Source organism: Phalangium opilio, unplaced genomic scaffold (assembly GCF_054372755.1).
Source record: "Phalangium opilio isolate 3A_F unplaced genomic scaffold, DU_Popi_V2 ptg000011l_1, whole genome shotgun sequence".
In the NCBI taxonomy this organism is placed as follows: domain Eukaryota; kingdom Metazoa; phylum Arthropoda; class Arachnida; order Opiliones; family Phalangiidae; genus Phalangium; species Phalangium opilio.
The window spans coordinates 1,780,567-1,808,512 of record NW_028324147.1 but is presented as its reverse complement, the minus strand read 5'-3'; the positions used below and the strand labels follow the sequence as shown (position 1 = coordinate 1,808,512).

Sequence of the window (27,946 nt, the reverse complement as noted above, 5' to 3'; positions counted from 1 at the left end):
GGAATAAAATTACCTCGAATTTGGCGAAATATTTTTCCCAGCGGAGTTTCAATTTACGATCTAAAGCAAAATATAAAATGCCACCTTCTCTAAGTTTTACAGAAAGGGGGGGGGGCTAAAGAGAGATTGTTACTTTTATAGCTTGTCAATTAATAAAACCCCCACAGTAAAAGTACAACCCCGAAAACTTTACGCTTTACAGTTAGTTGAATTTGATGAGGGACCATTAAAAATACCTCCAAAATAACGCATCGTAAAAAATGTTTTAAAAGTTGACGCAAAAAACAATAAAAATTAAAAAAAAAAACAGATCTGTTCAAGGTACAATAACTTTAAAGTGTTATTATAGTTTTTGAGCGGCTTAGTTTCCACGGTAGCAAATAGACTATAAATATTCAGAATAAATTTGTTGTTATAAACATACATAAGTCTATTTTGTACGGTTCCAATAAGTTTCGTCTAAATTATTAAATAATGACAATATCAAAATACGGTAGGTACTCCATTACTTGGATCTAACTTACTTGGGATCTGTAACCCTACTATAAGTACGTCTTTACCCTGACAAAGTGTAACGTGGGATTGATACAGCCGCTGTTTCTTTTTTGAAAACATATCCTTTGAAGGAACATGGCTAGTTCTTATGTTACACCGGAAACAAGGGGCTATTTCGCGGTCAAATTTCCTTTCAACTCTGTTCCCTATCATCTTACGTCATATAATGTCAACTTCGCGACACGCGTCGAGATATTGTTAAAGAAAATTGATGTCCAAAAGAGTTGTAGTCTTTTAAAAATGTCATTAACTGGAGAGCGGCACTATACATAGTTTTCAGACTATGAGGATTGATACCATTTACACTGCAGGAGACGAGGGTACTTTGCAGACAAAATACTGTACCAAGTAGCCTCGCCTCTTGCAGTATAAATGGTATCAATCCTCCATTGAGGATACGCAAAAAAAAACCCCAAACATTTCTCTAATAAATAATAAAATAATAAAATAATAAAATAAACTTTTAAAAGTTCAAATCTCTGAAAAGAACTCTTTGCAGAGTTTTAAAAGTGCATGCGGGGTTTGACGGTTTGTGGTTTCTGCAATATTGCCCTTGAGATAAACTTAAATGAAACTGTTTTTAAACGAAACATTTCCCCAACTTTCAGTTTAGGCTCTCCAATTATCAGTACCGCTTCTCCTCCACATCCCTTCCCTCCATCACTTTAAAAACAGAATTTACAGGTGGTAGGGCGTCCCTACTTTCATAAAACTTGCGCTCTCTCCTCTCTCTCTCTCCGTCTCGTCTCTGGTTTTGAATTAGTCTCCATTTGGAAACTCTTTACGCTTGTTTCACTCGTAATATCTTCCCTAGATTGGTTAAAATATACGAGTGTGTATATATAAAGAGCTCCAAGCTCGATAGACCATAAGTGGATGAGATAAAGTGCTCAAGTTTCAGGATAGAGAGAAAAACAAAACTGGAAAGAGAGAGCGACGAAAATAGAAAGAATCTGAAACAGGGACAGAGACAATTAAGGACAAAGAGAGAAAGAAACTGAAACAGGGACAGAGACAAGGACAAAGATAAACAGAGATAAAAACAAGCCGAGACTGAAACAGGGACAGAGACAAGGACAAAGATAAAAAGAGATAAAAACAAGCCGAGACTGAAACAGGGACAGAGACAAGGACAAAGATAAAAAGAGATAAAAACAAGCCGAGACTGAAACAGGGACAGAGACAAGGATGAATATAGAAAGAAACTGAAACAGGGACAGAGACAAGGACAAAGATAAACATTGATAAAAACAAATATAAATAAACTGAGATAAAGATAAAAACAGAGACAACCAGACTTAAGAAACTTCGTGAGATAACAGTATTACATCAAGTAATCTACTTCTAACTCCCTCTTCTTTTAAATTTGGGCTTCAAGGTTTGACGTGTAGGGCCAATTTAGTAGAAGCTCTGATTTTCATTAGACCCTTCCTGTACACTCTTCAAACCACCTAAAATTTCTTCTTAAAACCTGCCTTTTTACCTTCATTTTCTAGCGATTCCAAGACCGCGAAATAAGCCTATATACTATCCCTCTCAATCAGCGGCTCCTTTTAACACCTTTTCATTCAATTGAATTAATTTAAGCCTTGGCCCTAAGTTTTAATTAGAACGTCTAGATTGAAAATCAATCGAAATTTGCAAAGTAAAAATAAACCACGGCGGATTGATACGCAGTGTTAAGTAAATGGGAAATAAAGTACATTGCTTTTTCGTTGATTATTCAAGCTGTTATTTGCTTGTATAAAACTATTATATAGTTTGAACTATCAACAGACAAAAATATACCTCCCAGAAAAAAACCCCGGATTTTCTATGGTCCCTTTCAAGGTTGCAACTGAGTACAGTTTATTTTCGTTTGTGCATTTTTTCCTAGAATTAAGAAACTCGTATTAAGAGCCATAACTAGAAAACCATTTCATGTGTCAGGAAAAATTACAATTCTTCCTAATTATAACAGATTACCACGAAACTACGAAGATAATCACGTACTACAACATAGCATGTATACATATTTCTTTTACCCTAGCTAGTTCCGGGATATGGTAAAACAGAAACTTAAAGAGAAAAAAAAATATCCAGGGAAAAGTAACAACTGTTTTCCAGAAATTAATAACAAACCAAAGCCAAAAGAAACCCTAAAAAAGGGGGGGGGGGCTACTCTCCAAGTCAAATATACCTAATCTAAATTAGCATAGAGTTATAAGTAAAAGATAATGCCTATGTTGAAAAGTAATGTCTTTTTCATGGGAGATAAATACCGTGACAACTTTCATCACCAAATTTGATGTTCATTTGAATCTTTACCAGTAATTTTCATCTAATTCTTCTAATTTCATCTTTATCTCCAAAAATATGGCGAGAAAAAAATGGGTACTCAACCATCTGTTTATATTAGTCAAATAAATGCCGGTGTCTCTAATTGTTTCTTAGTGTAATAAGAACTTCAGAAGTGGTTCAGGAAAATGAATGAAAGAAGGGGAAAAAAAAGAAGCCGTCCCGTCAAAATTAGCGTGTACTGTCCCCATACCCATACTACACGCGAACGACTTTAATTGGTGGAAAAGCTCCGAAGAGAGGGAAGATTTGACCAATAGGGATGCGTTTCTCCGGATGACGTAGTTATATTTGCCCGGGAAAAATAGGGGGACCCGAAACTAAAGCGGGGAAGAGAGAAACGATAGAGGAGAGAAGGACCGGACCGATGGTGCTGGTATAAAAGGTCGAACTCGACCTAAACTTTTTCTACTTTGGTCCCATTTGATTGGCGTAAAGACGTACCAACATCTCTCTCGCTTTGCTGTTGGAACAAGCCTCAACTTTCTAAGAAGTAAGTAAGGAGTTTTATCTTTTAACGCGGTTACCACTATTTAGGAAGTGGTTTTTATCGTAGTAGCGGCTGCTCTCCGCTTTGAACTGTGTTAGAAATACCGTTGGATGTCATTACTCTGTAGATTTTTACTCTAAAAATTTAGATTCGGCGATAAACATAAGTTAACTTCTAACGCCTACGTCTACGTCAAGTAATAATTGAGAATCGTAAATGGGCAGACGTTGGCGTTGACGTCCGAAGTTGGCTGACTCTGAAAGTTCTTATAATTTTAGCTAAACTTAAGCAAGTTTTGTTTAAAAGCCCCTTTCACGAGTGGTCTAACTGATTAACGGTTTAATTAGTTGAAAATATTAAAATCTATAATTAATAATCTGTTTCGGCTATTTAACCCAGTAACGACTTAAAAAATATTATAATTAGGCTAATATATAGTATAACATCAAAGTAAAACTAAAACTAAAAAAAATAATAAATACAAATTAGGCTTAGAAATATGTTTTTCTCCTTTCTCCCAAGATAAAATTAATTCCTTCTCTAGTCAGGGCTAATTAGAAAACAAGAAAAAACATATTCTTAAAGAGTAAAGAGGCATATTTCCTTACGTATATAAGAAAGAAGTAAGCTTCTGCAAAATTAATTGGGGTCATTTTTAGCAACAACCATCTTTCCAAGTACTTTCATAATCCGCCTGGAATTTAACCGAAACACCTTAGGTTGCAATTTTGTCGCGAAAAATATGAAAACTTACAACTTAATTATTTTCCCCACTAGCACATTTTGCTAACGAGTTGTTTTTAAAACTTTTGGAAGATTTTATATAGTGTTTTAGCGGATTGGTTCGTACCAAAACGGCTCAAAGGATATATCTATATAGCTTAGAGAGAGTTAAAAACAACTTGAACATAGATGCGTTGGGTATTTAGTATTTTGCTTGTAAGTAATTAATGTTAATTTTAAGCACGTTTAAAGGGTTTTTTCACGAAATTCTCAATTGCCTTTTTTGGTGTGTTCAAGGTTTTTATGTTAAACTTAATTCACTATAGGAGAAATCAATAACCCTTAATTAACCCAAAAAGGCTTAGGCAATGATTTGGCCTGTTACATCGCCAAATATTCGGGAATATTTAAACACAATGGCTCGTTTAAGTTCTATAATTAATTGCTACTTAATATATTCTAGAGGAATTGACTAATTAAACATTAAATCTAATTAGATTCGAATAGAATTAAGGGCCGAATAATTTTAATGAGTGTCTCATTACAAAGTTAGAGGTATGGACCATTTTGTAGCTAAGCGCGTCCGAGCTCGTACGAAACTCGGCATCATTTTGAAACAAAACTCGGCCCATATTTTATCGAATTATATAATAAAGGTCTAGGTATATATGCGGGAAAGGTCCAGCAAACTATACTTCTATATAAACAATATATAAGGGAGGCAAATTAATATTGCATCAACGAAACTTTCCCAAAAGTTTGCGCGAATAAACCTTTCCTAAACGAGATGTAACGTTTATTATTAGAAAAATCGGATGCAGGGATGAAAATTTGTCGGAACAAACTTCCTTCCTCCCACTCTTCAGGAAATAAAATTAAAAACGTTCGTCAAAAAACCAAATAACCACCAAAGAGGAGCCAGAGCGCCATTGCAGACAACAAACAAACGTCAAACGGTCGCCGTTGAAGTCAATAATTTACTCGGGGTTGCTTAAAGATAGTTTTCCCGTTTAGTTACTTAACTTTAGGAGCGCGGGATTCGGAATTGACACGTAAGGGTGGAAGTAAGGAGATGCGGCAAATTGACAGAAAATTCTCTCTTCCGTTTAAATGTTTGTTCAAGGAAGCAACCGTCAAGTGTAAATAGGAGATACCCTGTCGCTTTTATTAAAGTGTAGCTATTTCATCGGGATTCCTTTCCCCCAAAACTGTCTAACCTCACGCGTCTTCTTGGACAACTAATTAAGAAGTTTCAAGTTTAAAAGAAAAATATTAAGGAAAATGAATGCATAAATTAAGATAGTTTTAAACTTTCCGAAAGTATTAAAGCACTGCAGGATTCATTTTCTCCCAAAAATGCATCTTCAGAAGTTCAAATGCGGAAATACAACTTTAACAAAAACAAGACCATAGAATTTAGGAGAAAAAAGAAATTAGATTCTTCCAAAATACTAGGCCTAGCTTATAATATATCTTTAGCAGATGTTTATGTCTTATATCGTTAGGCTTATGAGAACCCACAACGCAGCGACAGTAAAAATGAAAAAAAAAAAATGAATTCTAAGCCTGGGGTTTTCTAGCACTGCGAAAGCGGACGAAATTAAAACTCGGTATTTGGGATTATCGGATAAGAGATAAGATGCTTATGGGCCTAGAGACGTTCTAGAATCATCTCGGAGATATATTAAAGAAAAAATGGGAGTTGTCCGTAGCAAGGAAGCCAAGGTAATAAACCCCAAATTAGGATCAAAGACGTATAAGGTTTTTTTTTTTAATATAAGGATTCAACCTGGTCGTAAGCTCGTTACTATTCGTAAAAAATTTAATTGACTTTTATCCAAGATAGAAGTCGGTAACTTCTGTAAACACTTTCTCCACTAACAGAAGTAAATAAAATGGAACTTCGGGCTTTAAAAGTATTTAAGAATATTGAACTCCACAATTATAAATGTAGGAATTTCTAAAAAAAACTTTAGACGTTGTCACACTTATTTTCAGAAATTAACTATGTCTACATACTTTAAGGTAATATACTTCGTATATAAGCCTCCCCCTCCCAATAAAAATACCAATATTTGGAAAATAGTTTGAAAAACAAAAAAAAAAAAAAATAAGACAAGATTTCCAATTAAATTCCGAAATTTAAAAAAGCTCATTTGAAAAAATAAATAAATAAATTAAGTTTCCTTCATGTACCTATTACATATTTCAAATAATTCACCACCGAAGATACTTAAACAGTAATTAAATTTTTTTTTCTGTCCAACTTTAGCTCGAAAGAAGACCTTGGACAGTCCATTACAGATTCGTATTTGAAACATATCAGAAACCTCACCGAAAAAAATAAAAAATGGCAAATATCAAAATATCGACTTACATCTTCGCTTTGATCTTGGCCGTCTGCCTAATCAGCAAGATACAGGCCAAAAGCTTGGCCAATGAAGTTCCAGATAAAGGCATTCTGTATGGTGATGAACTCGACGTAAGTTTAATTGAAATCTCGTGGCTTTCCCCCACCTCTAAAAATGAAATATATAATGGTTTATTTTAAACTAAGAAAACACAAATTAAAATTAAAATTAAGAATTATATTTAACAATGAAATTAAAATGATAAAAATTATAGTACTTAAGCCAGATTTTTTGATAAATTTTTCTAAATTAAATGAAATATATTTGGTTAAACTACTACTAAAGGTTAGCCGTTCTAAATAAAACATAACCCGAGGTTGTCATTAACAATTTCTAATGAATATGTAGGCCTAGACGTGGCTTTAGTTTAAGTATAATACAATTAAGTTCATAGAGTTTAAATGCCCTTGTACTTTTGACACTGAGTCTCGGATGGGTTCTTGGTCGTCCGCAAAGTATACCTTATACCGTATCATTTAATAAAGTTAAAAAAAAGGCGGTTGTTGTAGTCAACCTGTCTAACAAAGATGAAAAGGTAAAGATGAAGTGTACAAAATGCCCCATGGAAATTATTATTTTAACAAAGAGTTAGGCATAGGTACTCTTCGAAAAAGCGGGCCTTTTTGTCTCGAGGGAGAACCTCTCTGAAGTAACAAAAGAAAAGAGGTCCCGTGAGAAATAAGCAATCTTCAAAGAAACTTGAACTCTCTCTTCAGAATTTACGCTACATAAACCAGAGACTTTTGCTACTAGTTTTAAGAAAAAAAACTCTCAAAAAGAAAACTCTAGCCTACCCTATAAGAAAGTGAAGGCTAAGCTACTAAAATTTTGATTTTCTTCATTAATTATTAAACGGGCGTCGAATATTTAAGCTTTGAAATATTAAACCAGGCGTTACTAACTTACTCCCTTAGGCCCGAATTGACGCATTATTGAATAAAGGCTTAAATTGCATGACTATAGCATAGAAACGTTACGTCTACTTATTTTAGGGACTTTACAATAATTTAAAATCCCCATGGATATGGCCCAAGCCGCTCAAAGACTACATTAAAAATATGACAGTGTTATTAATGAATACTGATTTGTCGATACTACTATTAAAATTTGGCATATATATAATTCAAATAATGTTAGTTCCCTAGCTTTAAAAATTAGATTATTATTATTAAAACTAAACTATTTTAATTCAATTAAATTAAATTAAATTTAGCTATTAGATTATTTCTACACTTATAAAAGTAAACGGGGGAAGCTTCCATACAGGCTGAAACCCGTTCGTGTTAACTCTAACAGCCCCTGTAGATCTGTTTCACCCACTAGTACACATCGTCACTGAGGGAAAAGCAACCTCGCAGTATAACCACTGTGCCGTATTAGAGTTACTTTTGACGAAAAGGTAAAGGTTACCCCTTTCCAATATGACACGTCAGTCCCTGGTAATAAATCCGTTAATCGGCCCTTGGTCCCTTATGGTCCCTAACGGTCCCCGAGGTAACGAGGCAAAAGAGAGAAAGAACAAGAACCAGGGATTTGATTCCCTTTTAATAGCGCAATATCCCGCGGATTCTGAATGATGGGGCCAAGATACAGCCAGTCCGAACTTCAGTTGATAATCATCTACTTTCGTTCCTACGTGATTTAACATTACGTGTTTATACGCCTGATCTTTCCCAAGGGTGCAAACACGAGGTAAAAATTGTATTAGCGGGGAGACAAAAACAGAAAGGCCTGAAGCAACCTTACTAACCATCCCTGAAATGATGGATTGGAGTTGCTAATTAAACATGGATGACTTAGTAGCTTTTTAAGACACTCTTTTTCGTTTTTTCGTGGCAGAGATAGAAAAAGCTAGGGCGTTGATTAATTCCGATGTTAGGCCTACAAGATTGTAAATTAGCCTACGACAAAGAGGAAATAGGTTACAATCTTGTCCTACGTCACTGCGGTGATTTTTTTCAACAACTTTAATGGAAGGTATTTGATAAATCGTAAATTACTTTCGAATAATTTTTATTAGAAATCAGGCTTAGATAATGAAGATGAACTCCATGGAGTTTTCTGTAGCTAGTTCAGAATATGTCAAAGGTCACAAGGTGTAAATAAAAAAAGCAATCCTCCTATTCATACTCATATATTCAGAAAAGAAGAAATGAACAAAAATCAACCAGAGACGTATAGCATGTCCTAAGGGAAATTTCAGAAGTATCTAGTGAGAAAAATACCGTAACGGGACAAGAGAGAGAGAGAAAGAAGAAAAAAAACCCAGAAATATTACGAAACCTTTTACATTATAACATATTCTAAAGAAAACTGCAAGGTGATGGCATGATAAAATTTCCGTTTTGCGTGAGCCGTGAATAACGCGTGATGCCCGAGCTAGATATTGCTTTTAGACCAAAGTTTAGTTTATAGTGATACAAAGAAGAATACTGTTCAGTTTTAGAAGCGAAATGTTGTAACTTTACTTGGTGAGCTCTGCTGAACGAAGCCCTGATAGCCAAATCATCCAACCACCTTCAGGTAAAACTTTCGTTATGTTAACTTGGAGCGTTTTAGCACTGAGCAATGGACAACCTTCCCACGAAATAAACTCTTGAAAGAAAAGAGTTTCGGCACTCTTGTGGTTTAGTTTGCAAGGCGAAAAAAGAGATAAGAGTGAAAGAGACGAGACTAGGGACTCCCACCTCTATTTCCCGCCACCAAATTTGAGGCCAGCGCGGGTCTCCTTCTTCAGATATGATATTGGACCCTCTTTCTTTTTGGCCTAAAAAGCAATCAAGACGAGGCACGAGGTCAAAGAAGTCGTGATTAAGGAAGGCCTTGATAAATGACCGCTAACCTTTGAACTCCGAAAAATAAGAAGCACTAGTGAAGGAGCTAGCTAAGAAGCGAGGGTTCTCCAAATCATGGTCATCATCCTTTTCATCTTAAGGACATAATTAAGACGCGTTCATTTGTGACTTTTCCAGAAAGGTTTTCCCCTGACCTTTTTAGGTCAAACGTTGTCAATGTTAAGAGTATATTTTTAAGAATATATTTTTTTTTTATAAACAAGTCAACTCTTAGTTTGGGAAAAATTTATCGTAACGCCGTAACCTTCAAGCGTTGGTATTTTTATAAACCCAAGTAATTCCCTGACCTTTTAAGGTTTTTTCCCTGATTTCTGTCAACATTTTTAGGGTTACGGTCATTTTAAAAACAACCTATCGTGCTCTCTTTACAGTTAGTTGACGATGATGGCTCGGCGGAGACCGCTTTGCTTAACTATCTATTCGCTCGCAAAATGGTCAACCGATTGAGGCAGAATTTGGATGTAAGGGACCTTCAAAGGAAGAGATCGTATTGGAAACAATGCGCTTTTAACGCCGTTTCGTGCTTTGGAAAATAAATACCAAAAAAATCCAAGCGAATGGCCAAGAAAAAGAACAAAGAAAAACCATTAAGAACAAAATTAGCAAATAATAGAACCCTCTTATTATTATCTATCAGTATTAATTCATTTTTTTTTAATAATCGAGATTTCAAAAACAACAACATTTAACCTCTTTAACAAAAATTAAATAAGTATTTTGGATTATTTACGATTGTATAAATATATTATAAAATTATAGAACTATAGGGTATATTATATTGATGTCTTAGAGCCTATATAATATTAGTAATAATTATCCAATGATTATATCAGATTACTCTATTTCATATCATTATAAATTTAACTATGATTTTGGTGTAAATATATATAAATATCTGTACTCATTTTCTTTCAAATAAATCCTTCGCTTTTTTGGGTTCTATTCTTTTAAATCTGGTTTTATTTGAACGATTTTTGCCATTTATTTGAATTTGAAATTCAGAATATTATTTCAGTGTTCGGACCCTATAAAGTACCATAGTTTATAAGACATGTTCCATAAGTATGACATAACCCTTCCTATACTTCGTAATGCTAGAGACTTACAGTTCGAGCTAGTTTAAGAACGACGGAAGCGAGAATTGAAGTCCTACACTCGGTGGTTAATTTTGAAGGACTTCCATCTAGGTCCTATTTAGTCTTCATTACTAAGCCCCAATTTGACAGTAGCGCCTTACCAGGCGTCGCTTTACCTCGAATCTATGACCTACCTCACTCACTTCATGACAAGCTCCAGTTTGTAACCAGAGATTAACAAACTTATGAATGGAACAAACCTTATAAACTTATGCATTATAGATATACAGAAGCAGTTCCAATTTCAAATATTAGTTTCAAAAAATTCAAGAGTGTACTTTGAGTATCGTAAACCGGGGTCAAAGAGTCAACGATTTTCTTTATAGGTATAAAAATAAAACGGAAGTACCTTAACATTTCGCTTGATTAAACTTATTTCTCCTTGAACCCTCTTTTGTTTCCGGTAATTTTCACCCAAGACCCATTAAATAGCAATTGTATTTGTAAAAAGAGACAGAGAAAGATAAAAAAATAACTTGGGAATTCAGGAAGTTCGTTCTTTACAAATTTAAATGAAACGGAAAGTCACTTTCTTTCCTTAAACAAAAGTCAATGGGATATTTTTCTACTTCGTTTTTTTGCTTTCTCTCTCTCTCTCTCTCTCGCTCTCTCACTCCTGGACATTCGTTCATTCATTCATTCGGAATAAAAGTTGATTGAAGAATTGTTTTCTGACAACCAACAAGAAACCTTTGAAAACGAACTTAATGAAAAACCAGAGATAGTTTACAAATTCAAGAGAAGTATAAGTTTGGGAACGTTTTTCAAAGCCAGTGGACGTTTTTGGGTTGGGGGGAATTTCCAGGGACAGTTTTATCCCCATAAGTAATTAAAATAAATTAAGCTAAAATTATACAGGGTGTTTGTGAAAAGTCCATCAATAATGAAAGGGCGTATTTATTGGGCCATTTTGAGTCGAAAATGTTCTATGACATTTTGCCGTCCGAGCCACGGTTTTCGAGTTATGATTTGAATATTTTAGGGATGACCCCTTCATTAAATTAGCGCTGTCTTTCAATTTCTTAATTAAATTTAAGGGGTCATCCGTAAATTACTCCAATCATAACTTGAAAACAGTGGCCCGAACGGAAAAATGTCATAGAACATTTTCGACTCAAAATGGCCCAATAAATACGCCCTTTCATTATTGATGGACCTTTCACAAACACCCTGTATATACCAATCCTGATAAATAATATATGTTTTGATTATCATAATTAAGGCCTAGTAGTATCCATTTGATTTCACCAACAATAGCTAGTTTAAAAACTGGTAACAAAAATGAACGGGAAAATATTGGAGCATAAAATTTTTACCAGTTTTAGCGCAAAATAAAAAGTAAGAAAAATGCTGCACACGCACAATATTTTCTAAATCTCGAGGAAACGAAAAGAAAAAAATTCGGAATCCTACAGAGAAGTCAAATAGAGAATACAGTACAGTTATAGGTATGTATCAAGCGATACTAAAGACATTTTTCATAGTGGGATGAACTTTGAAGAAGGAAGAGGAAGAGAGAAGATTCTTAGTTCCGTTTTCATCCAAGCGTGTTAGTGACATTTTCCATTAAAAAAAGGGCTAACAAAATATTTCACACACATTTTTTTTATGTCATATAACCTCGACTCCTTCAAATATATTTATAGTTAATTTGGTTGGATATACTTGACTCTACTTGTACAGGGTGGTAGGGGTTAAAATAATACTGACAAGGTACCACCCTAGGCTGGCTAAATAATTTCTGTTAAATCTATGAATGAAGAAGGGTTTGACCTAAACCATCCTGTATTTAATATGGCTAGCGTTATAACATTTAACCCTTCACGCGACCCATTGAAGTGCAGGGGTCTTATCGAAAATCGATACCGAAATTAATATTGAATCACTAAAGTCTAGCCCTTAATACCCCAAAAATGAAAAATAAATTTTAATATGAAAATTTAACAAAATTATGTTTCGACTTTTCACAGTAGGCCTACGTTGTAAGTAACTATAGTTTATAAACAGCTTCAAGAAAATCCCTTTGAAGAAGGTATATATACTCTTGGACCTAATTGTCCTCTATCTAAAAACAACAAATACTCCAGTCTATGTCATTCGGGGCAGTTGAAAATGGGCTTTGATTTGAATAAAGAAATTAAATTTGATTCCCACGTGACCCGAAGTCCGAACTACCTAACCAATTTCGGAACGCCATCCGGGAAAAATCCCTTCGAGATATCATAGACACAATTGTCCACTATCTAAAGATACTAAATACTTGGGTCTAAATCAATCAGAGGTCAAGATAATGACCTTTAAACAAAAACCATTTTTTTTTTTCTGATACAAAAATTACTATCTCCATTCCTGGCCATTTTGTCAAATGCATGCCCCGAAAAACAGAAACCCATCCCAGATAGTTTATTAGTCTACCAACGAAAGCTAGGCCTACTATTCGTGCAAGGTCATACATAACCCTAGCTGGTTCGTTTGCTTGCTTGCATGTCACAGCAAAATGCTTATTATTTTCCCATTTTCTTTGGAAGCATTGTTTTCCGTGAGATAGAATTATTGTTTAGCAAGACTGAGTGCGAAAAAGGTATTTCTTTCTGAGTGAAGAAAGAAAATCTCAACCAACCCTACAAAGATGCGTCCAGGGAGTAAAATCTAGGAAAGGGTAAGGGGTAAAGGGGGAAGTATAGCTAGGTTCGAAAGACTTCCTCTCTTTGGGGTCTCGGAGAAAATAACTTCCGCCTGAACCATTCCAAAAGCCAATTTAACGGCTGGCTAGACGCTAGGTTAAGAAAAGGGTCCCAAGAACTGAGAATCCGGAGGTATACTATACTACAAATGATACTGCGTTTTATAAGTTTATAAGATATGTTCCAAGATAAGTTTGACATTGGTAACTTTGAAACTGGAGCTTGTCATGAAGTGAGTGAAAGAGGTAGGTCATAGATTCAGGGTAAAGCGAAGACGCCTGGTGAGGCGCTGTTGTCAAATTTGGGCTTAGAAATGCACAGACTAAATAGGAAATAGATGGAACTTGGTCCTGCATGCAAAATTAACCACCGAGTGTAGGACTTCAATTCTCGCTTCATACTTATGGAACATATCACTTATAAACTTATGATGCTAAGAAGTTACCAACCAGCTTTTCCTTTTCTAAGTTCCGGAAATTTTTGTCTCTCCCATCTTTTTTGGGATAAGGATTGGAAAACGCGACAAAAATAACCATTGGGAACATCGTTAATTGGTATTGGGTTCCGTTTTCTACGATCTTGTTAAACTGTTATTCTTAACCCAATTAATTTTAAGCCAATTAAAATTTTAACGTTCCCAATAAACGGGAAATGGCTCGATTGAAATCATTAAAAATATTATTGTTAATTAAGTTTAGGTTTCGTAACTGACAAGGCTTAGCAAGTATACACTCACTCACCATTACCACTACGTGCCTTCGACTGTATTTAGGCCTATTGAAAACTAACGCCAAGTACTATTAGCCTAATATCGTGTAATTTTCGATGAAGTAAATGAACTTTTTTTAGAAAAGTAATTAAATTTGTTTTATTTTCAATAATTTGACGGGAAATGTCTCATTTGCATCAAGAATTTTAAGGTTTAGGGGCGTACAACTTCTCATTCTGTTTCTTCTTCAACTTAATCGAATCCCACAACCAATCTGTAGTTACGACGAAAGCCCCTTTCGGTATTTTATCTCTACCTTCTTTATCTTTACCTACAGACAGGACGTGAGTGGCTTGACTCATTTCATGCTCCTGTAACTCGTGGCCATTGTATCTGATTCAATTTTAGGGTTAAGGCTTCAAATCAATTTCATTTTTGGTATAAATCTATAACTTTTCAAAGGTCTAACACTCGAAACGCTTTAGCGCCTTTTAAAACAAATTTACCGATGGGTTTACCAAAGAGAGAATGAAAATTCAATTTTTAGGATTGAAACCTCCCCTGAGTCCCCTAGGAGGCTAGGCCTTTTTTTGAGGGGGAAAATGGTACAGTGACAGAAAATACTGTCTTAAGGGTTTATTGTTAAGCCTGCGGTCGTATTACGGGTTTTAAATTACCCTTGGGCCTTTGCGGTGATGATATAGTTAAGAGGAAATGGGACTTTTCATACTAGGTCCCTAAGGCCCAAGTTATTCCGAAAAATAGCTAAGCCTTAGCCAAGGTTTAGAACGACTCATTTAACGCGAAAGGTAAAACATTGTAATATTATTTAAGTTTACTAATTTATATTTAGGCCTAAAATCACTTATTTGTCATGAAAATTAACTATTTTGCATAGATTCCCTTATTAAACTACCGCCAAGGCTTAAAGAAATAAAAATAACTTACTTGAAATTGGCTTCACGCACGATGAGCTTCCAATAATACGCGATAGACTCATAATTAAACTTGATTGGACCGGGCAGCGTTAGTTAAATTCAAAAACCCTTATATTTTTAACGATGAAAACGGATTAAAAATCTTCATCACGCACGTGCACTATTAAAAAACTAAAATGGCGCCGATATCATTTCCGGAACCGGTGAGGAATCTTATCGCGCATGCGTGTTGAAAAACGCGGGAAATTTTGATCTGCCCTCACGAATTGCGTGATCGAGTTTGCTATGATTGAAACCACGTGTGTAGGCCTACCTCGCAAAGGCTTAGCAAATTTTACGTTTTTATAAAGGATACGCGATAAAATATCGCTTCAAAACTTGGAAATCGTTGATAGATTTAGGGATGTGAAGTTTAACATGAGTGAAAACATCGTGAAACATCTGAAAATTGTTGAAAAATTAAATAAAAAATTATAAAGCCAATTTTTAGGCCTAAATAAAATTGTAAACCCGTTTTTAGGCTAAAATAAAATTATAAAGCCAATTTTTAGGCCTAAATATAATTATTTACCTCTAAAGTTGAATTTTCTTTCCCCCTTTTCTTCTCTGGGCTTCCATTTGAGGAGAAATCCAGCTTCTATGAAAGAAAATTCAATAAATGAGATTAATTAATTTAATTTCAAAGTAAAATTATAAAAAAAAACACACACACACACACACAACAGTAACTTACAGTTCGTTTTATATTAGTTTTGCTTTCATCCCTGTTTTTCGATTTCTTAAATGATAAATAAAATAGCCTAGCTTAATTTATCATTCACCAACCAAATTTCACAGAAAATCATTGGCGACTTAATTACCTTATCAGACGGAGTTAATACTTCAATATCAGACTCAGAATCAGATTTATGTTCCTTCTTTTCAGCAGAACCGGGGCCCGAACCCTTAAATCCTTTAAACTCGGTAGTTTGTTTGGAATTTTTGAACAAAAGTTTCAATTCTTTCAAGGAAGTTGCTTCCTTCCAAATTTTATCAGTTCGAATTTTTGTTACTCGTGGAAATCTAATTGATATTCCGCCAGCTGTATGAGCTTCGGCTTTGCTGAATTCAGCACCAGTTATTTCCCATATTTGTGCTTTCTTAACGCGTTAATTATAACTTTAAAACCTCTAATTAATTACTACGTAATTAACAATTCTATTTAATACCTTCGGATCTCGGCAAATAAAATCAGGAACTAATGGTTTCTTAATATCTAACCATGAAGGAACTTTACTAAAATCCTATTTAAAATAATAGTTAACTTGTTAAGAACTTATAATTAAACATAAATTACATGAATTTAATAGTGTTTATACAACTTTTGGAAAACTGCATGATTTCCCTGATATTTCCAATAAATTTCTCTGACAATTACACTTGGTTTTTTTCCCATATACTTCCTGGACATCTCCAGGTTTTTACTTACCTGACATTTCCAGGTTTTTTCCCATATAGTAAACTTACCTGACATTCCTGGTTTTTCCCATATACTTTCCCTTTATTTCCAGATTTTTTCCCCCATGTTTCCAGGTTTTTTCCCCCATGTTTCCAGGTTTTTTCCCCCATGTTTCCAGGTTTTTTTCCCCCATGTTTCCAGGTTTTTTCCCCCATGTTTCCAGGTTTTTCCCCCCATGTTTCCAGGTTTTTTTCCCCCATGTTTCCAGGTTTTTTTCCCCCATGTTTCCAGGTTTTTTTCCCCCATGTTTCCAGGTTTTTCCCCCATGTTTCCAGGTTTTTTCCCCCATGTTTCCAGGTTTTTTCCCCCATGTTTCCAGGTTTTTTCCCCCATGTTTCCAGGTTTTTTCCCCCATGTTTCCAAGTTTTTTCCCCCATGTTTCCAGGTTTTTCCCCCATGTTTCCAAGTTTTTTCCCCCATGTTTCCAAGTTTTTTCCCCCATGTTTCCAGGTTTTTTCCCCCATGTTTCCAGGTTTTTTCCCCCATGTTTCCAAGTTTTTTCCCCCATGTTTCCAGGTTTTTTCCCCGTATGTTTCCAGGTACTGCCAAGTTTTCCAGTTTAGTATGAAGCGCCTTAACCTTAACTTACTTTACTAATTTTAATCATATCCAATTCATCCTGTAGTTTAGCTAGAGTTTCATCATCATGACCTCCGTGAACTTTGGAGACTGTGCACCATTTTTGTCTTTCTTCATCCCAACAACCCATTAAGAAAATAGACATCATTCCTCCCTTTTGCCCTGTTCCAAAATAAGCTCCTAACACGACTAAATCAGCGGAATCAGCCATGGCACCCGCCTCTAAATAATCTTTCTTCACTTTTAACCAGTGACGTTTTCCTGGCTCATACTTGCTCTAAGTAATTAAAATAAATTAATCCGTAATTAAAGTTAAATAGTAATTAAAATATATAAATTAAAGTTATGTACTAATTAATTTTTGGAGTTTTACCTTCTTGTCTTTGAGAACTAATCCTTCCAAACCCTGACTTATAACATCCTCAATTAAATCTTTTAGCTCAGCATGCGTCTTAAATTAATTAAAAATTATTAATTAATATTAATTGTTCAACTAATTGACTTAATTAATTTTTATATTAACTTGAAGGTCTTTAATCTCAGAAAAAACAACGTGATTTGGAACTTCCTTCATAACTTTAGTTAGAGTTTTCTTCCTTTCACTTAATGGTCTAAAAACAATTATCATTAATTAAATAAATTATTAAATTCATTATCTAAAACCAATTAATGAACTTTAAATCTTATTAGTTACTTTTCCATTAAATTTTCTCCATTATAATGAAGACAATCAAAGACAAACAAACAAACACTGGCATCTTTGAATGCTTCTTTCTATTAATAAAAAAAAAATACAATTAATAATTTACTAAATTTAGTTAATTTTAAACAATTAATTTTAATTACTTTATGTTTGCCTAGAGTTCCGAAAGGCAATGGTTTCCCATCTTTGGTATCAATTAACAAAACTTCACTGTCTAAGATTAAATCTTTCCCAAATTCAAAAGCTTTAGGAATAAATTCTTTCAAATGTTCAACCTTTAAAATAATTAAGTTAATTAAATTAATATAATAATAATTAAAGATTATAATTACTTTATGAGGTAGAACTGGTTTTAAACTTCGACTAAAATATTTAAATTCATCTCCCTTCTTATGAACTTGGACTCTTTCTCCGTCATACTTAAGTTCAGCAAACATTCCATTTGGACATTTTGAAAAAGCGTACTCGACACTTTTACAAGCTTCAGCCTTTTAATTAGTATAATTAAATATTAGTTAATTATACTAATTAAAACAAAATAGGAAATTGATTCCGCACCAGCATAGGAAGAACTGGTGTCATAAGTGAAGCTCTGGCACCAAAAACCTCTTTATTATTTGAATTTGGATCCCTGGATTCTAAAATACGATCTATCACATCTTTCAGATCCCTGGAGGCTTGAAAAGCTTCATAAGCTTTTGGATGTAAAGCTTCGAGGCTTTAAATAAATTTAATTTAATTTATTAAGGTTAATTAACAAAAGATTAAAAGAATTATTAATAATTAATTACACGTGTTTAGGACCAGCATTGATTCTTAAATCATGTTTAATTAATCGTACCACCATTTTTAAATCATTTCCTGTTGATCTAAAATTAAATTTTATTTTAAACATTAATTACTCATTAATGAATTATCGATTGATAAATAAATTATGCATATATTAATAAAATTATGCATAAATTAATAAAATTATGCATAAATTAATAAAATTATGAATAAATTAATAAAATTATGCATAAACTAATAAAATTATGCATAAACTAATAAAATTATGCATAAATTAATATAATTATGCATAAATTAATAAAAATTATGCATAAATTAATAAAAATTATGCATAAATTAATAAAAATTATGCATAAATTAATAAAATTATGAATAAATTAATAAAATTATGCATAAACTAATAAAATTATGCATAAATTAATAAAATTATGCATAAATTAATAAAAATTATGCATAAATTAATAAAATTATGCATAAATTAATAAAAATTATGCATAAATTAATAAAAAATTATGCATAAATTAATAAATTTCCCATTAATTAATTTAGAACAAACCGTTTGGCTATTTTCTCCAAAACACTCATCTGATCCTTTTCCTTTGATTCTTTGGATAATTCTTTTAAAAAAGCATCAACTTCGTGTATAGTAATAGTGCTTTTCTTGACTGGTTTCAGCTTTTCTGACTGTTCAAAAAATATCAGAATCGTTTCTGCAAGATCTCCTTGTTCCAAATGTTCAATCATTTCATCTTGATCAGTTTCAAACATCTGTAGACAAAAAAAAACATTAAACAAATAAACAGCCAATTAATTATATTATTTTTATAAATAGAATTAAATGAATTAATTACTTGGCTGAAAATCTTAATTAATTGTTTGCTTTGTAAATTGTAAATTTGTTTGGAAACTGCAGGCAATAATAATTTCACCCACAAATGTAAATCACCTTTGAATTTTTCTACATTAAGAAAAAGAAGAACAAATAAAAATTTAATATTATAATTAACAATAATTAATTAATTTTTGAACTGGTAATTGTGTAGTAGCTTACTCCCATTTGTTCCTTTCTCAAGAAACTCCTTAATAATTTTAGTTTTTTCCAAGTAACTAGAAACTTCTGATAAATTTACACACAGTCTACGAAATTCTCTAAACAAATCATCTTTTTCTGATGAATTGGTGAAAGGGACAGCTTTATCAACTTTCCCAGTTGAAGTTGATGGTTTAGGCTCATCATCTTATTATGGAAGTAATTAAAAATTAATGACACGAAGCCCTAAAGTGTTCCAAACTTGGAGTGTACCATCATTTGGACTAGATTTTGCCGGAGTCTTAGATTTCTTCTTTTTCTCTTCAGATTTACTATCTTTTTCATTAGAATTTGGGGTTTTCTTTTGAGTTGGAGTTTTTTTAGATTGGGGAGTTTTATTCTTCTTGTCAGCAAGATCTTTAAATTAATTAATTAATTTTAGCATTAATTCAACACAAGTTATTTCAACTTACCCTTTATATGTTGCATAACAATTTTCCTGTCATCATCTTCAATATCATCCCAACCATCCAGATCTCCGGGATCTTCTATTATTTTGGTGGTAGCCCTAGCTCTGGAGAGTGTTTCAAACATGCAGGGTTCGTGATACCAATGTTTCATTTCACCTCCTTCATCACTGAATGGATTGGGAACTAATTTCCCGATCCTGACAACTCCTTTATCAATTTTTTGTTTACATTTTTTACACCCTGCTGCTCCAGATTTGGAGTATTCGATGCAGTAACGATTGTCTGCCATGTTTCAATGCTAATGCACGGTTGTCAATTTGAAAATAAAACCAAAAGTTACAAAATAATGATAAGAACTTTCACTTTTCTTGTTCAAAAATGACCAAGGCTTAGCGTTAAATATTAATTTTACAGTTACTTAAGAGATTTATATTTTGATTAACAATCGTATTATTTAGTTTGAACTAACTAAATTTCAGTTTTAATACTATTTTCACAAAATACATAATTAATTAAATGAAAATGAACTTACAAAATTAATGCCGACCACTTCGAAGTTCGAATTAAAAAATCCTACTTGAATTTGAATGCTCATAAGCAGACAATATCGGAGGCACGGTCGGTCAGTGAGAGTTATCAAGATCAACTCTCAGCAAAAAATACTTCGAAATCTTCACCAGAGGTGCTATAGATGAGTGTCACTGAACGCACTACCATTAAGCCTAATTTTTGAGGGAAGTTTGAAACAGGCTAGGAAATAAGACAGGTTTACAGGTCAAAAACCAGTTTATTAATAGCTGGGACCACTTTTTTTATTCAAAACGTGAGGGTCACTGGTCCAAATGACTAGTTTATTAATTCCTACTTTTAATAAAAATTGATATGGGGACCTATTTAATTATTTTCATTTTAACATAAATTTCGACTCCATGAGTCCAGTTGTGTATACAACCCTAAGCTGAGAGAGATTTTTTTTAGAAGAGAGATCGACCACAAGTCCTGGGACCAGTAGAAAAATAAATAGGGGAAGGGTTACTGGTCCCGGGACCAGTTTCATATTTAAGACATCAGGGGTCACTGGTCCGGAGGACTAGTTCAGAAATAAACCTTATTTCCAAGCCTGGTTTGAAAACGTTGAAATTTCGGGTTAAAATCGAAATTAATCAGAATTACCACGTTACCAAACAAGAAAATATTGAATAAAAATTGAAAACACACGAATAACCTGTTAAATCATACATTTATTTATTTACAAATTGAAAACAAAAAACCTTGTTTATAAAAATTTCAATAAGTTACAATTACCGGGATATTTTTCATCTACCTATTGCATACATACCTACCACAATGTCTTTACAAGTGTTTTACACTATGAAAAAACCAGTCCAATTTCGTAGTCCACGCTCCGCCATAAGCTTCGAAAAACTGATTTTGAAAATATTCCAAAGCTTCTTCCTCCGTCTTCTCCACCTGCAACGTTTTTCTCAAATACCCAATATCATCAATAGATTGCAATTCGGGGATGTCAGTTGATAACATCATTGTAAATAGAGTTATAAGCAAATGCGCGTGTCTCCGAAGCATAACAAATGCTTTTCCGCACAACTCTTGAAAACTAGATTAAAATTAATTAAAAAATTCTTGAAATTTGAAATTAATTTTTTTAAATGAAGTTACTTTTGGAACTCCTTGCTCTTTTTGGGATATTCGGCACCTTTGGCGATAACGCAAAGAAAATCTTCAGTTAGCACAAAGGGTACTCTTTCGCGATTTATACCAAATTTCTTTTTAAAATGACCCAAAAAATGACCGAAATCAATGTGAAAAATCTGTCAAAAAAAAAAAAAACAACGTAGAATTAACCTAAAAAAACCGCAACCGACGTATTACCTGTCCCGCTTCATTAACCATAATATTATCAGGATTTCTATCTCCAATTCCAAGTATAAAAGTGGCTACGCAATAACCAGCACAAGAATATGTAAATGTCTCTATAGCTTGTTGATATCTGTATAACGCGGAATTAATTAAACAGCAACTAAATTAATTAAGTTAAATTAAATTAAACTAGCGCTAACTTGTGTCCTTTATTATGTTCTTTGATCCATTTATGAAGCTGTGTTGAATCAACTTGCAAGGCTGCCATTCTTCCCCCTTTACGTTGTATATTCATGACTGTTTTGGCGTTTCTAACAACTTCAATCATCCCTACATTTTTACCCGTCGCTAAACAAGCGTAAGGGAGCATTCTAAAACCCCAAAATTAATCCTAATTAATTAACTTTAGTAGTTAGTAAAGTATAATTAACTTTACTAACTAACCTCAAATCTAAACCTTCATTCTGCCAAATTGAATCCATTATTTGTATGACTTGCAATGTTAACATATCCTGCCTTAAATCTATACATCATTTTAAATTATCGTTAAAATTATTTTAATTAACATTAAAAGTTATTTTTCTTAATTACCATCCCCATTTTTAAAAATAATAGAATTATGTTTAAACAAACATTCCGCCATCGCGTCTGGATTTTCCCAAACAAGCCATAAAGGTCTTTTAGCGGAATCTAATATTTTACATTCATCAACTCTGATATTTAAATTAAAAATAATTAAATTACAACATTAATTAGCCTTATTCCTGATCAGCGCCACCTACCCATAGCGGCGACTTTGAGAACTACTGTAAGCGGCGAGCCAATCAGATGTCGCTAAAATCTGGTGACGTCACTGACTAACACTCTCGGGTCTTACCAAAGTCACCGCTATGGGTAGATGGCGCTGATCAGGAATAAGGCTAATTACGAAAGTGTAGGCTTAGGCCTAGTATTAATACTTACAATATTCTACCTAATATATGACTATTATTTAAAGGTGACGGGAAATTTTGTAAAGCTTCTAAATAATCAGCTTGTTGAACTTGTTCGTAAAGAAATTTTAAACGTTCCTAAAATATTTATTATTATTAAACGTTTTAATTATTGTTTCTACGGCGAATTTAAATAAGATTCAGCATCGGCAACATTATAATTAACAACACCTTTTGCGTGTCATCCTTTCGTTCTTTCAAAATATCAGTTAGTTTAGTTAATTTCTCGAGAGCTTCAACCTGCTTGACAACTTCCTTCAGGCGAGTACCAATTCCCCTGCAGAAAGCTTCGAGCAAAAGGCCAAACTTTAACGCGACTGACGGATCCGCCATTTCAGCTCTGATTACATCATTAAACTTTGTTAAATTAAATTATGTTAAAAATAAAAAGATCGGGTAACATAACACGAAAAAGACCGTTCTTTTAAGGTATAGAGTGCTGTCAGAAGCGCCGGTGTGACGTCACCCATGCTGTTTTCCCATAAAGAAAAAATGGTAACTGTCATGGCCGCCCATTGCTAAAGGCAGACTCGTGACGTTTAACCTTGGATCTGACGTCACAACTGACAGCACTCTATAATGTTACGTTACCCAACCATTTCCTTTAATCCCACCAACTTACTTTAAATGCCAAAAGAAAAAGTGACCGATTTTGCGATTAAGAAGAGCGCGTTTTATTAAAAATTTGGACAAATCGCAATTTAAAAACGGTTCAAATTTGAGAACCTGAACTAATTGTAAAAGATATTGCGATAACAGATCGTCAGTTAGTAAACGATCTAAACAGGCAACGGCGAACGATCTAACAACTTGATCGGCGTATTTGCAATCCAATAATTCCAAGGCAGTTTTAGCGGAAACTAAAGGCCAATCGTGAATATGCATATATAATTGGGCTACTTCGTCCCTGCTATTCCATTTCACCGCGTCCAAAAGTTTCGGTAAAGAGTCTGGGATCTTTTTACAATGATATCTTAGCTGCCATAGACTTTCTTTTTCTTGTTCCGATATTTCGGATAAAGGATCCCTTTCGGATATTTCTTGAATTAAATCTAATTCAGTTTGCGTAATGGGCTACATTAATCAAAAATAGACGAGAGGATGATTTAAAATCTTTTTTTCCAGGAGGTACTTATATAAGGTACCTTATTTAGACTAGCGAGTGAATCACGATCTAATTTCCCAACAAAATGAGCGTATTCCTCTATTTGTTGCATCGATGGGAAAATGACCAAATTTGCGAAACGTTCAAATTCAACCTCCAAACAAGGAGAGTCTTTATTAGGGTTAGAACCGACCATTCCAACTGGGTTTAAAAGCTCATCCATTCCTTTGGGCATTGGCCAAAGATAAATGCTAGTTCGTTCGCATAAAAGGCAATTTTTATAATCAAACAAGTTGATATTTCCCCAAGCTAAAGCGTAGTGTTCCTAAAATTGAATCTCCTATTAAATTACGAACAGTTCGATCCAAACTCTAAAAGTTCAGAGCAGAGTTACGACGCTAACCTCTTTCTTTTTTCGTTTAGAAACTGAAATAATGGAAAGACAAAGCTTGGCGCCTCGAGGAATATCGGGAATGTACATTTCAAATTGTAACCATTCATCCCATTTCGGGTTAGAATAAACTGTTTGTTGCGTGTCTAAGGAAGGGCAAAGTGTTTCTGTTCCATGGTACAACCCGGTTCTAACGTAGATCTGAAGACAATTCGCGTATTAAAGCATTATAATTCTACAAAAGTGTCGAATGGGTTTTATTTTTATACTTTTTCAACATCTTTAACATTGACGTAAGTGGCCCATAAAATCCGGACTTTAAACATTGCCTCTATTCTCCAAAGGGGTATGCTCTGATGGTTTGAGATGGCGGATGGAGGGGGTCTTCTCAAGAAAGATGGCATGTGAAAGACTGAGCGAGGTATAGAACCATAGACCGCAACCCTGCACATCATCATTAACTGCGGAATATCTCCTTTGGCTAAACATTGCCGAATATACTAAAAGATTTCGCACTTAGTCAGACTGAGTTGGTGTGGGACGATTCTACCATAGGGGGACCGATAAGTACCTTGTACTGACAAATTGGATACTGTCCTAAAAGATACTGATCCACTCCGCACACCTTCAGCAAATACCTAGGGACATATTCTTCCACACTATTATTCAGTGCTTGTTCGTCCTTGCTAATATTCTTCGTTTTCAGTTTTTTAACAAGCGCCTCTCGAGTGACGCTTTCGGGAAAGCAATCCTTGGAGACCTTTATCGTGTACTTTTGTTTATCGCCATTATCATTCAAGACCCACACGCAAACTATCAGTTGTCCCTTTTCCAAATTTTTACTTAAATTTGGCGGGACATGGGACGTGCTTTCAACATCGGGCGGATAAATGTAACAAGCTCTACCCTCTTCCTCACGCCCTTCCCTGAATTCTACCGCCTCTTTGCAAACTTGTAAGACGCTCCTTCTAAATTCGATAACTTCCAAATCTTTCATTTCGTCAAACTCGTGAACTGGCATGCCAATGGCTAAACCAATTTCGGAATTAAGCATTTTTTCTTCCTTATTGCCTTCTGGCATAACAACTTTGAGAATAGGTTGAAAAAGGCGCAAGTCGCATAAACGACGCCCTTCATCGTAAAACTCTTCTCTTTCCGCGTCTTGCGTAATTGAGACGAAAATGTATGACATGGGTGTCCCCAGTTTATGAAAAAGGGGGTATTTCTTGGCTTCACCCCATAGATCAACTATAATAGTTTCAAATGAAGTAGATTTTAACTTAATTAATTTCGTCAGATTCTAAAGTTTAACTGGCGTGCGTACTTTTGACACTACTAAGGGTGGCATCTCTCACGCAATTTAGTTGAATAATCACTCCAGTTGGTAGTAAACAATCAACGGTAATTGATGGGGGCATCAAATGATGCCCTAATGAATAATAAATATATATATATATAAATTAATGACAAATTACAGTAATGTAATTACTCTTTAAATGATATTTTTCTTTTAAATATATTGACGTTTTTAATTAGTTTAAATACATAAAGGGAGTATAAATTCAAAGTCTAAGGGAACCTATACTTGTCTTGGACTCCCTTTAAATCATGAACTATAGAGTAGTGGCACTACATGTCAATTTCTGATAGAATATAACGTAGCCAAAGGCAGCGAGTTGCCATTACTCTATATTTTAAGCCCGATTTTAATGAAACACCCATGTAACTATTTAACTTAAACTTAATTTTCAATAATTCTCCCGCTATTTAAGAATTAAAGCTCTCATTAGTCATAACTTCATAAATAATTAAACCAATTTGTTAATTTGTTTCATAATTATTATTCTTAATGACCCAATAATTAAAATTAAATTAATATTACAACAAGTATAATTACCCCATAATTCGCCCGATGAAGGTGGCATGTTGAAGGATTATAAGATCCTAGAAAAATAACCACAGTCACGGAAGAATGTTATTATCTCTCAATTTAAAAACAAAACAAAACAATTAAGTAGGTGCACTAGCCAAGGCTTAACGTTTTATTAATTAATTAAATTTACACCTCGTTAGGTTAAAGTTAAATGTTATTTACCTCTTGCCTACTAAAGTGCATAAACTGAAGTTACAGAAACTTAAATCGATTTAACTTAAACATGATTAACTTGTATTATGTTGATAACCTATACGAAAACCGTACAGACTTCTAGCAGACGGCTCACGTATAGGATGTGTAGGTCAATGTCTGATATTTTAAACAGTCTTTTTCTATAAAGACTCAAGCCGCGAGCATCAAATTAATTAATTGTTAATTAAAACAGAATCATGGAAATTCATAAACTAGACTCAAAGGAGAAAGTTATTGAAGGTTTATGTAATAAAATTGAACAAGACGCTAAAGAAGCTATTGAGAAGCGCGGTAAATTTTTAGTGGGTCTTTCAGGTAATTTATGTTTATTCAAATATATCATACATATATTAAAATATGTTTATACATAATCACAGGAGGAAGTTTGATCGATCTGCTGTGTCAAGGATTGCCTAACATTAAGAGTGACTGGTCAAAATGGGTCTTTTTCTTTTGTGACGAGAGATTGGTACCTTTTGATAGTGAAGATAGCACCTATGGTTGCTATAAAAGGAAGCTAATTGGATCTGTTCCTTTAGACGAGGGTCAGTTTGTCAAAATTGACCCTTCATTATCGTGTAAGCTAAAATACCAGCTACATTTAATTGGTTCTAGACTAAAGAAAACTAATTTTAGGTGAAGATGCAGCATTGGATTATGAAAAAAAAGTTAAAGACTACTTTCCTACTGAAGACTTGCCCCAATTTGATCTGTTACTATTAGGGGCTGGCCCTGATGGCCATATATGTTCCTTATTTCCTGGTCACCCTCTATTACAAGTATAGACTATGCTAAACAGGATCTTTTACCTGTTCTAAGGTTTTGTATCCCTAATAGGAAACTAAGAAATGGGTGGCTTCTATTACTGATTCACCTAAGCCTCCACCTAGTAGAGTCACCCTGACATTCCCAGTTGTGAACAATGCTCGCAGTGCTACATTTGCTGCTATGGGAGCTGGAAAAGCCACCATTGTTCAAGTATGCTTCAATAATAATTGTGATTGAGTGGTGGGAAACTAACAATTTATCACATTATAGCAAATAATTCAGGGTAATGACACCCCGCCACTTCCAGCTTCACAAGTGAAGTTGAACAATGGTGTTGTTCATTGGTTTTTAGATAAAGATGCTGCTGGATTACTTGTTTAACTTGAGAATTGCGAAGTTTAAAATAATTAAAAATATATTTTGCAATTGAAAATCGTCAGATTTATTTACTTGTTATTTTACCTAATGAATACATATTTTAGGCTTAGCAACTTTTGCTTCTAAAAAAATGGCCAAGGCTTGCCACAGTGTCAGTTATTTTTCACACACGTGACATTAGTCATATTGTTACACATTATATTCAGCGCATATATGATCCTTATTTCCGATGATAGGCTAATTAGATTGAAATAATACTTACCAAAATAGTGAATTATAAACCATCATAATTAAATTTCATGTTAAATCCGATTTTAATTTACTGATAGTCCGACTGCCTCGCGCCTTTCAAAATTTGAATGAGAAAACGCCGGCTAGTGGCTACATGGTTGCCAGTTT

General features: G+C 34.0%; 4 protein-coding genes across 6 annotated transcripts; 2 read left to right on the top strand and 2 right to left on the bottom strand.

Annotated features, from left to right (window-relative positions):
- Positions 1-3,048: 3,048 nt before the first annotated feature.
- On the top strand, positions 3,049-10,310 carry LOC149709780 (prohormone-1-like). The gene is made up of 3 exons (XM_089857796.1): positions 3,049-3,385; positions 6,378-6,587; positions 9,743-10,310. The coding sequence occupies exons 2-3, from the start codon at positions 6,456-6,458 to the stop codon at positions 9,905-9,907; spliced, it is 297 nt and encodes a 98-aa protein (XP_089713922.1). The 5' UTR covers positions 3,049-3,385; positions 6,378-6,455; the 3' UTR covers positions 9,908-10,310.
- A 3,721-nt stretch (positions 10,311-14,031) lies between these two features.
- LOC149709779 (DNA ligase 3-like) lies at positions 14,032-20,547 on the bottom strand. The gene is made up of 20 exons (XM_089857794.1): positions 20,440-20,547; positions 19,911-20,205; positions 19,711-19,854; positions 19,459-19,644; positions 19,259-19,365; positions 18,964-19,175; positions 18,410-18,487; positions 18,177-18,336; positions 17,951-18,106; positions 17,762-17,893; positions 17,610-17,689; positions 17,439-17,526; positions 17,289-17,366; positions 16,926-17,192; positions 16,047-16,121; positions 15,699-15,977; positions 15,572-15,616; positions 15,410-15,475; positions 15,194-15,279; positions 14,032-14,293 (listed from the first exon to the last, which is right to left on the bottom strand). The coding sequence occupies exons 2-20, from the start codon at positions 20,194-20,196 to the stop codon at positions 14,107-14,109; spliced, it is 2,712 nt and encodes a 903-aa protein (XP_089713920.1). The 5' UTR covers positions 20,197-20,205; positions 20,440-20,547; the 3' UTR covers positions 14,032-14,106.
- Positions 20,548-21,128: 581 nt separating this feature from the next.
- LOC149709777 (phosphatidylinositol 4,5-bisphosphate 3-kinase catalytic subunit alpha isoform-like) lies at positions 21,129-27,942 on the bottom strand. 2 transcript variants are annotated; one of them, XM_089857745.1, is made up of 16 exons: positions 27,810-27,942; positions 26,171-26,217; positions 25,598-25,702; positions 24,845-25,521; positions 24,543-24,773; positions 24,286-24,474; positions 23,923-24,207; positions 23,400-23,851; positions 22,949-23,117; positions 22,749-22,855; positions 22,377-22,498; positions 22,230-22,308; positions 21,986-22,156; positions 21,798-21,915; positions 21,585-21,736; positions 21,129-21,522 (listed from the first exon to the last, which is right to left on the bottom strand). In XM_089857745.1, exons 2-16 carry the CDS (start codon positions 26,196-26,198, stop codon positions 21,261-21,263), a joined length of 3,147 nt encoding a protein of 1,048 aa, XP_089713871.1. In that variant the 5' UTR covers positions 26,199-26,217; positions 27,810-27,942; the 3' UTR covers positions 21,129-21,260. The 2 variants fall into 2 exon arrangements, with proteins under 2 accessions (XP_089713871.1, XP_089713870.1); XM_089857744.1 differs by lacking the exon at positions 27,810-27,942 and adding an exon at positions 26,369-26,507.
- On the top strand, positions 26,371-27,602 carry Pgls (6-phosphogluconolactonase). Of its 2 annotated transcripts, XM_089857783.1 has the most exons (6): positions 26,371-26,510; positions 26,595-26,716; positions 26,779-26,979; positions 27,038-27,180; positions 27,239-27,379; positions 27,440-27,602. In XM_089857783.1, exons 1-6 carry the CDS (start codon positions 26,446-26,448, stop codon positions 27,548-27,550), a joined length of 783 nt encoding a protein of 260 aa, XP_089713909.1. In that variant the 5' UTR covers positions 26,371-26,445; the 3' UTR covers positions 27,551-27,602. The 2 variants fall into 2 exon arrangements, with proteins under 2 accessions (XP_089713909.1, XP_089713910.1); XM_089857784.1 differs by lacking the exon at positions 26,371-26,510 and having other exon boundaries at positions 26,599-26,716.
- Positions 27,943-27,946: the final 4 nt, after the last annotated feature.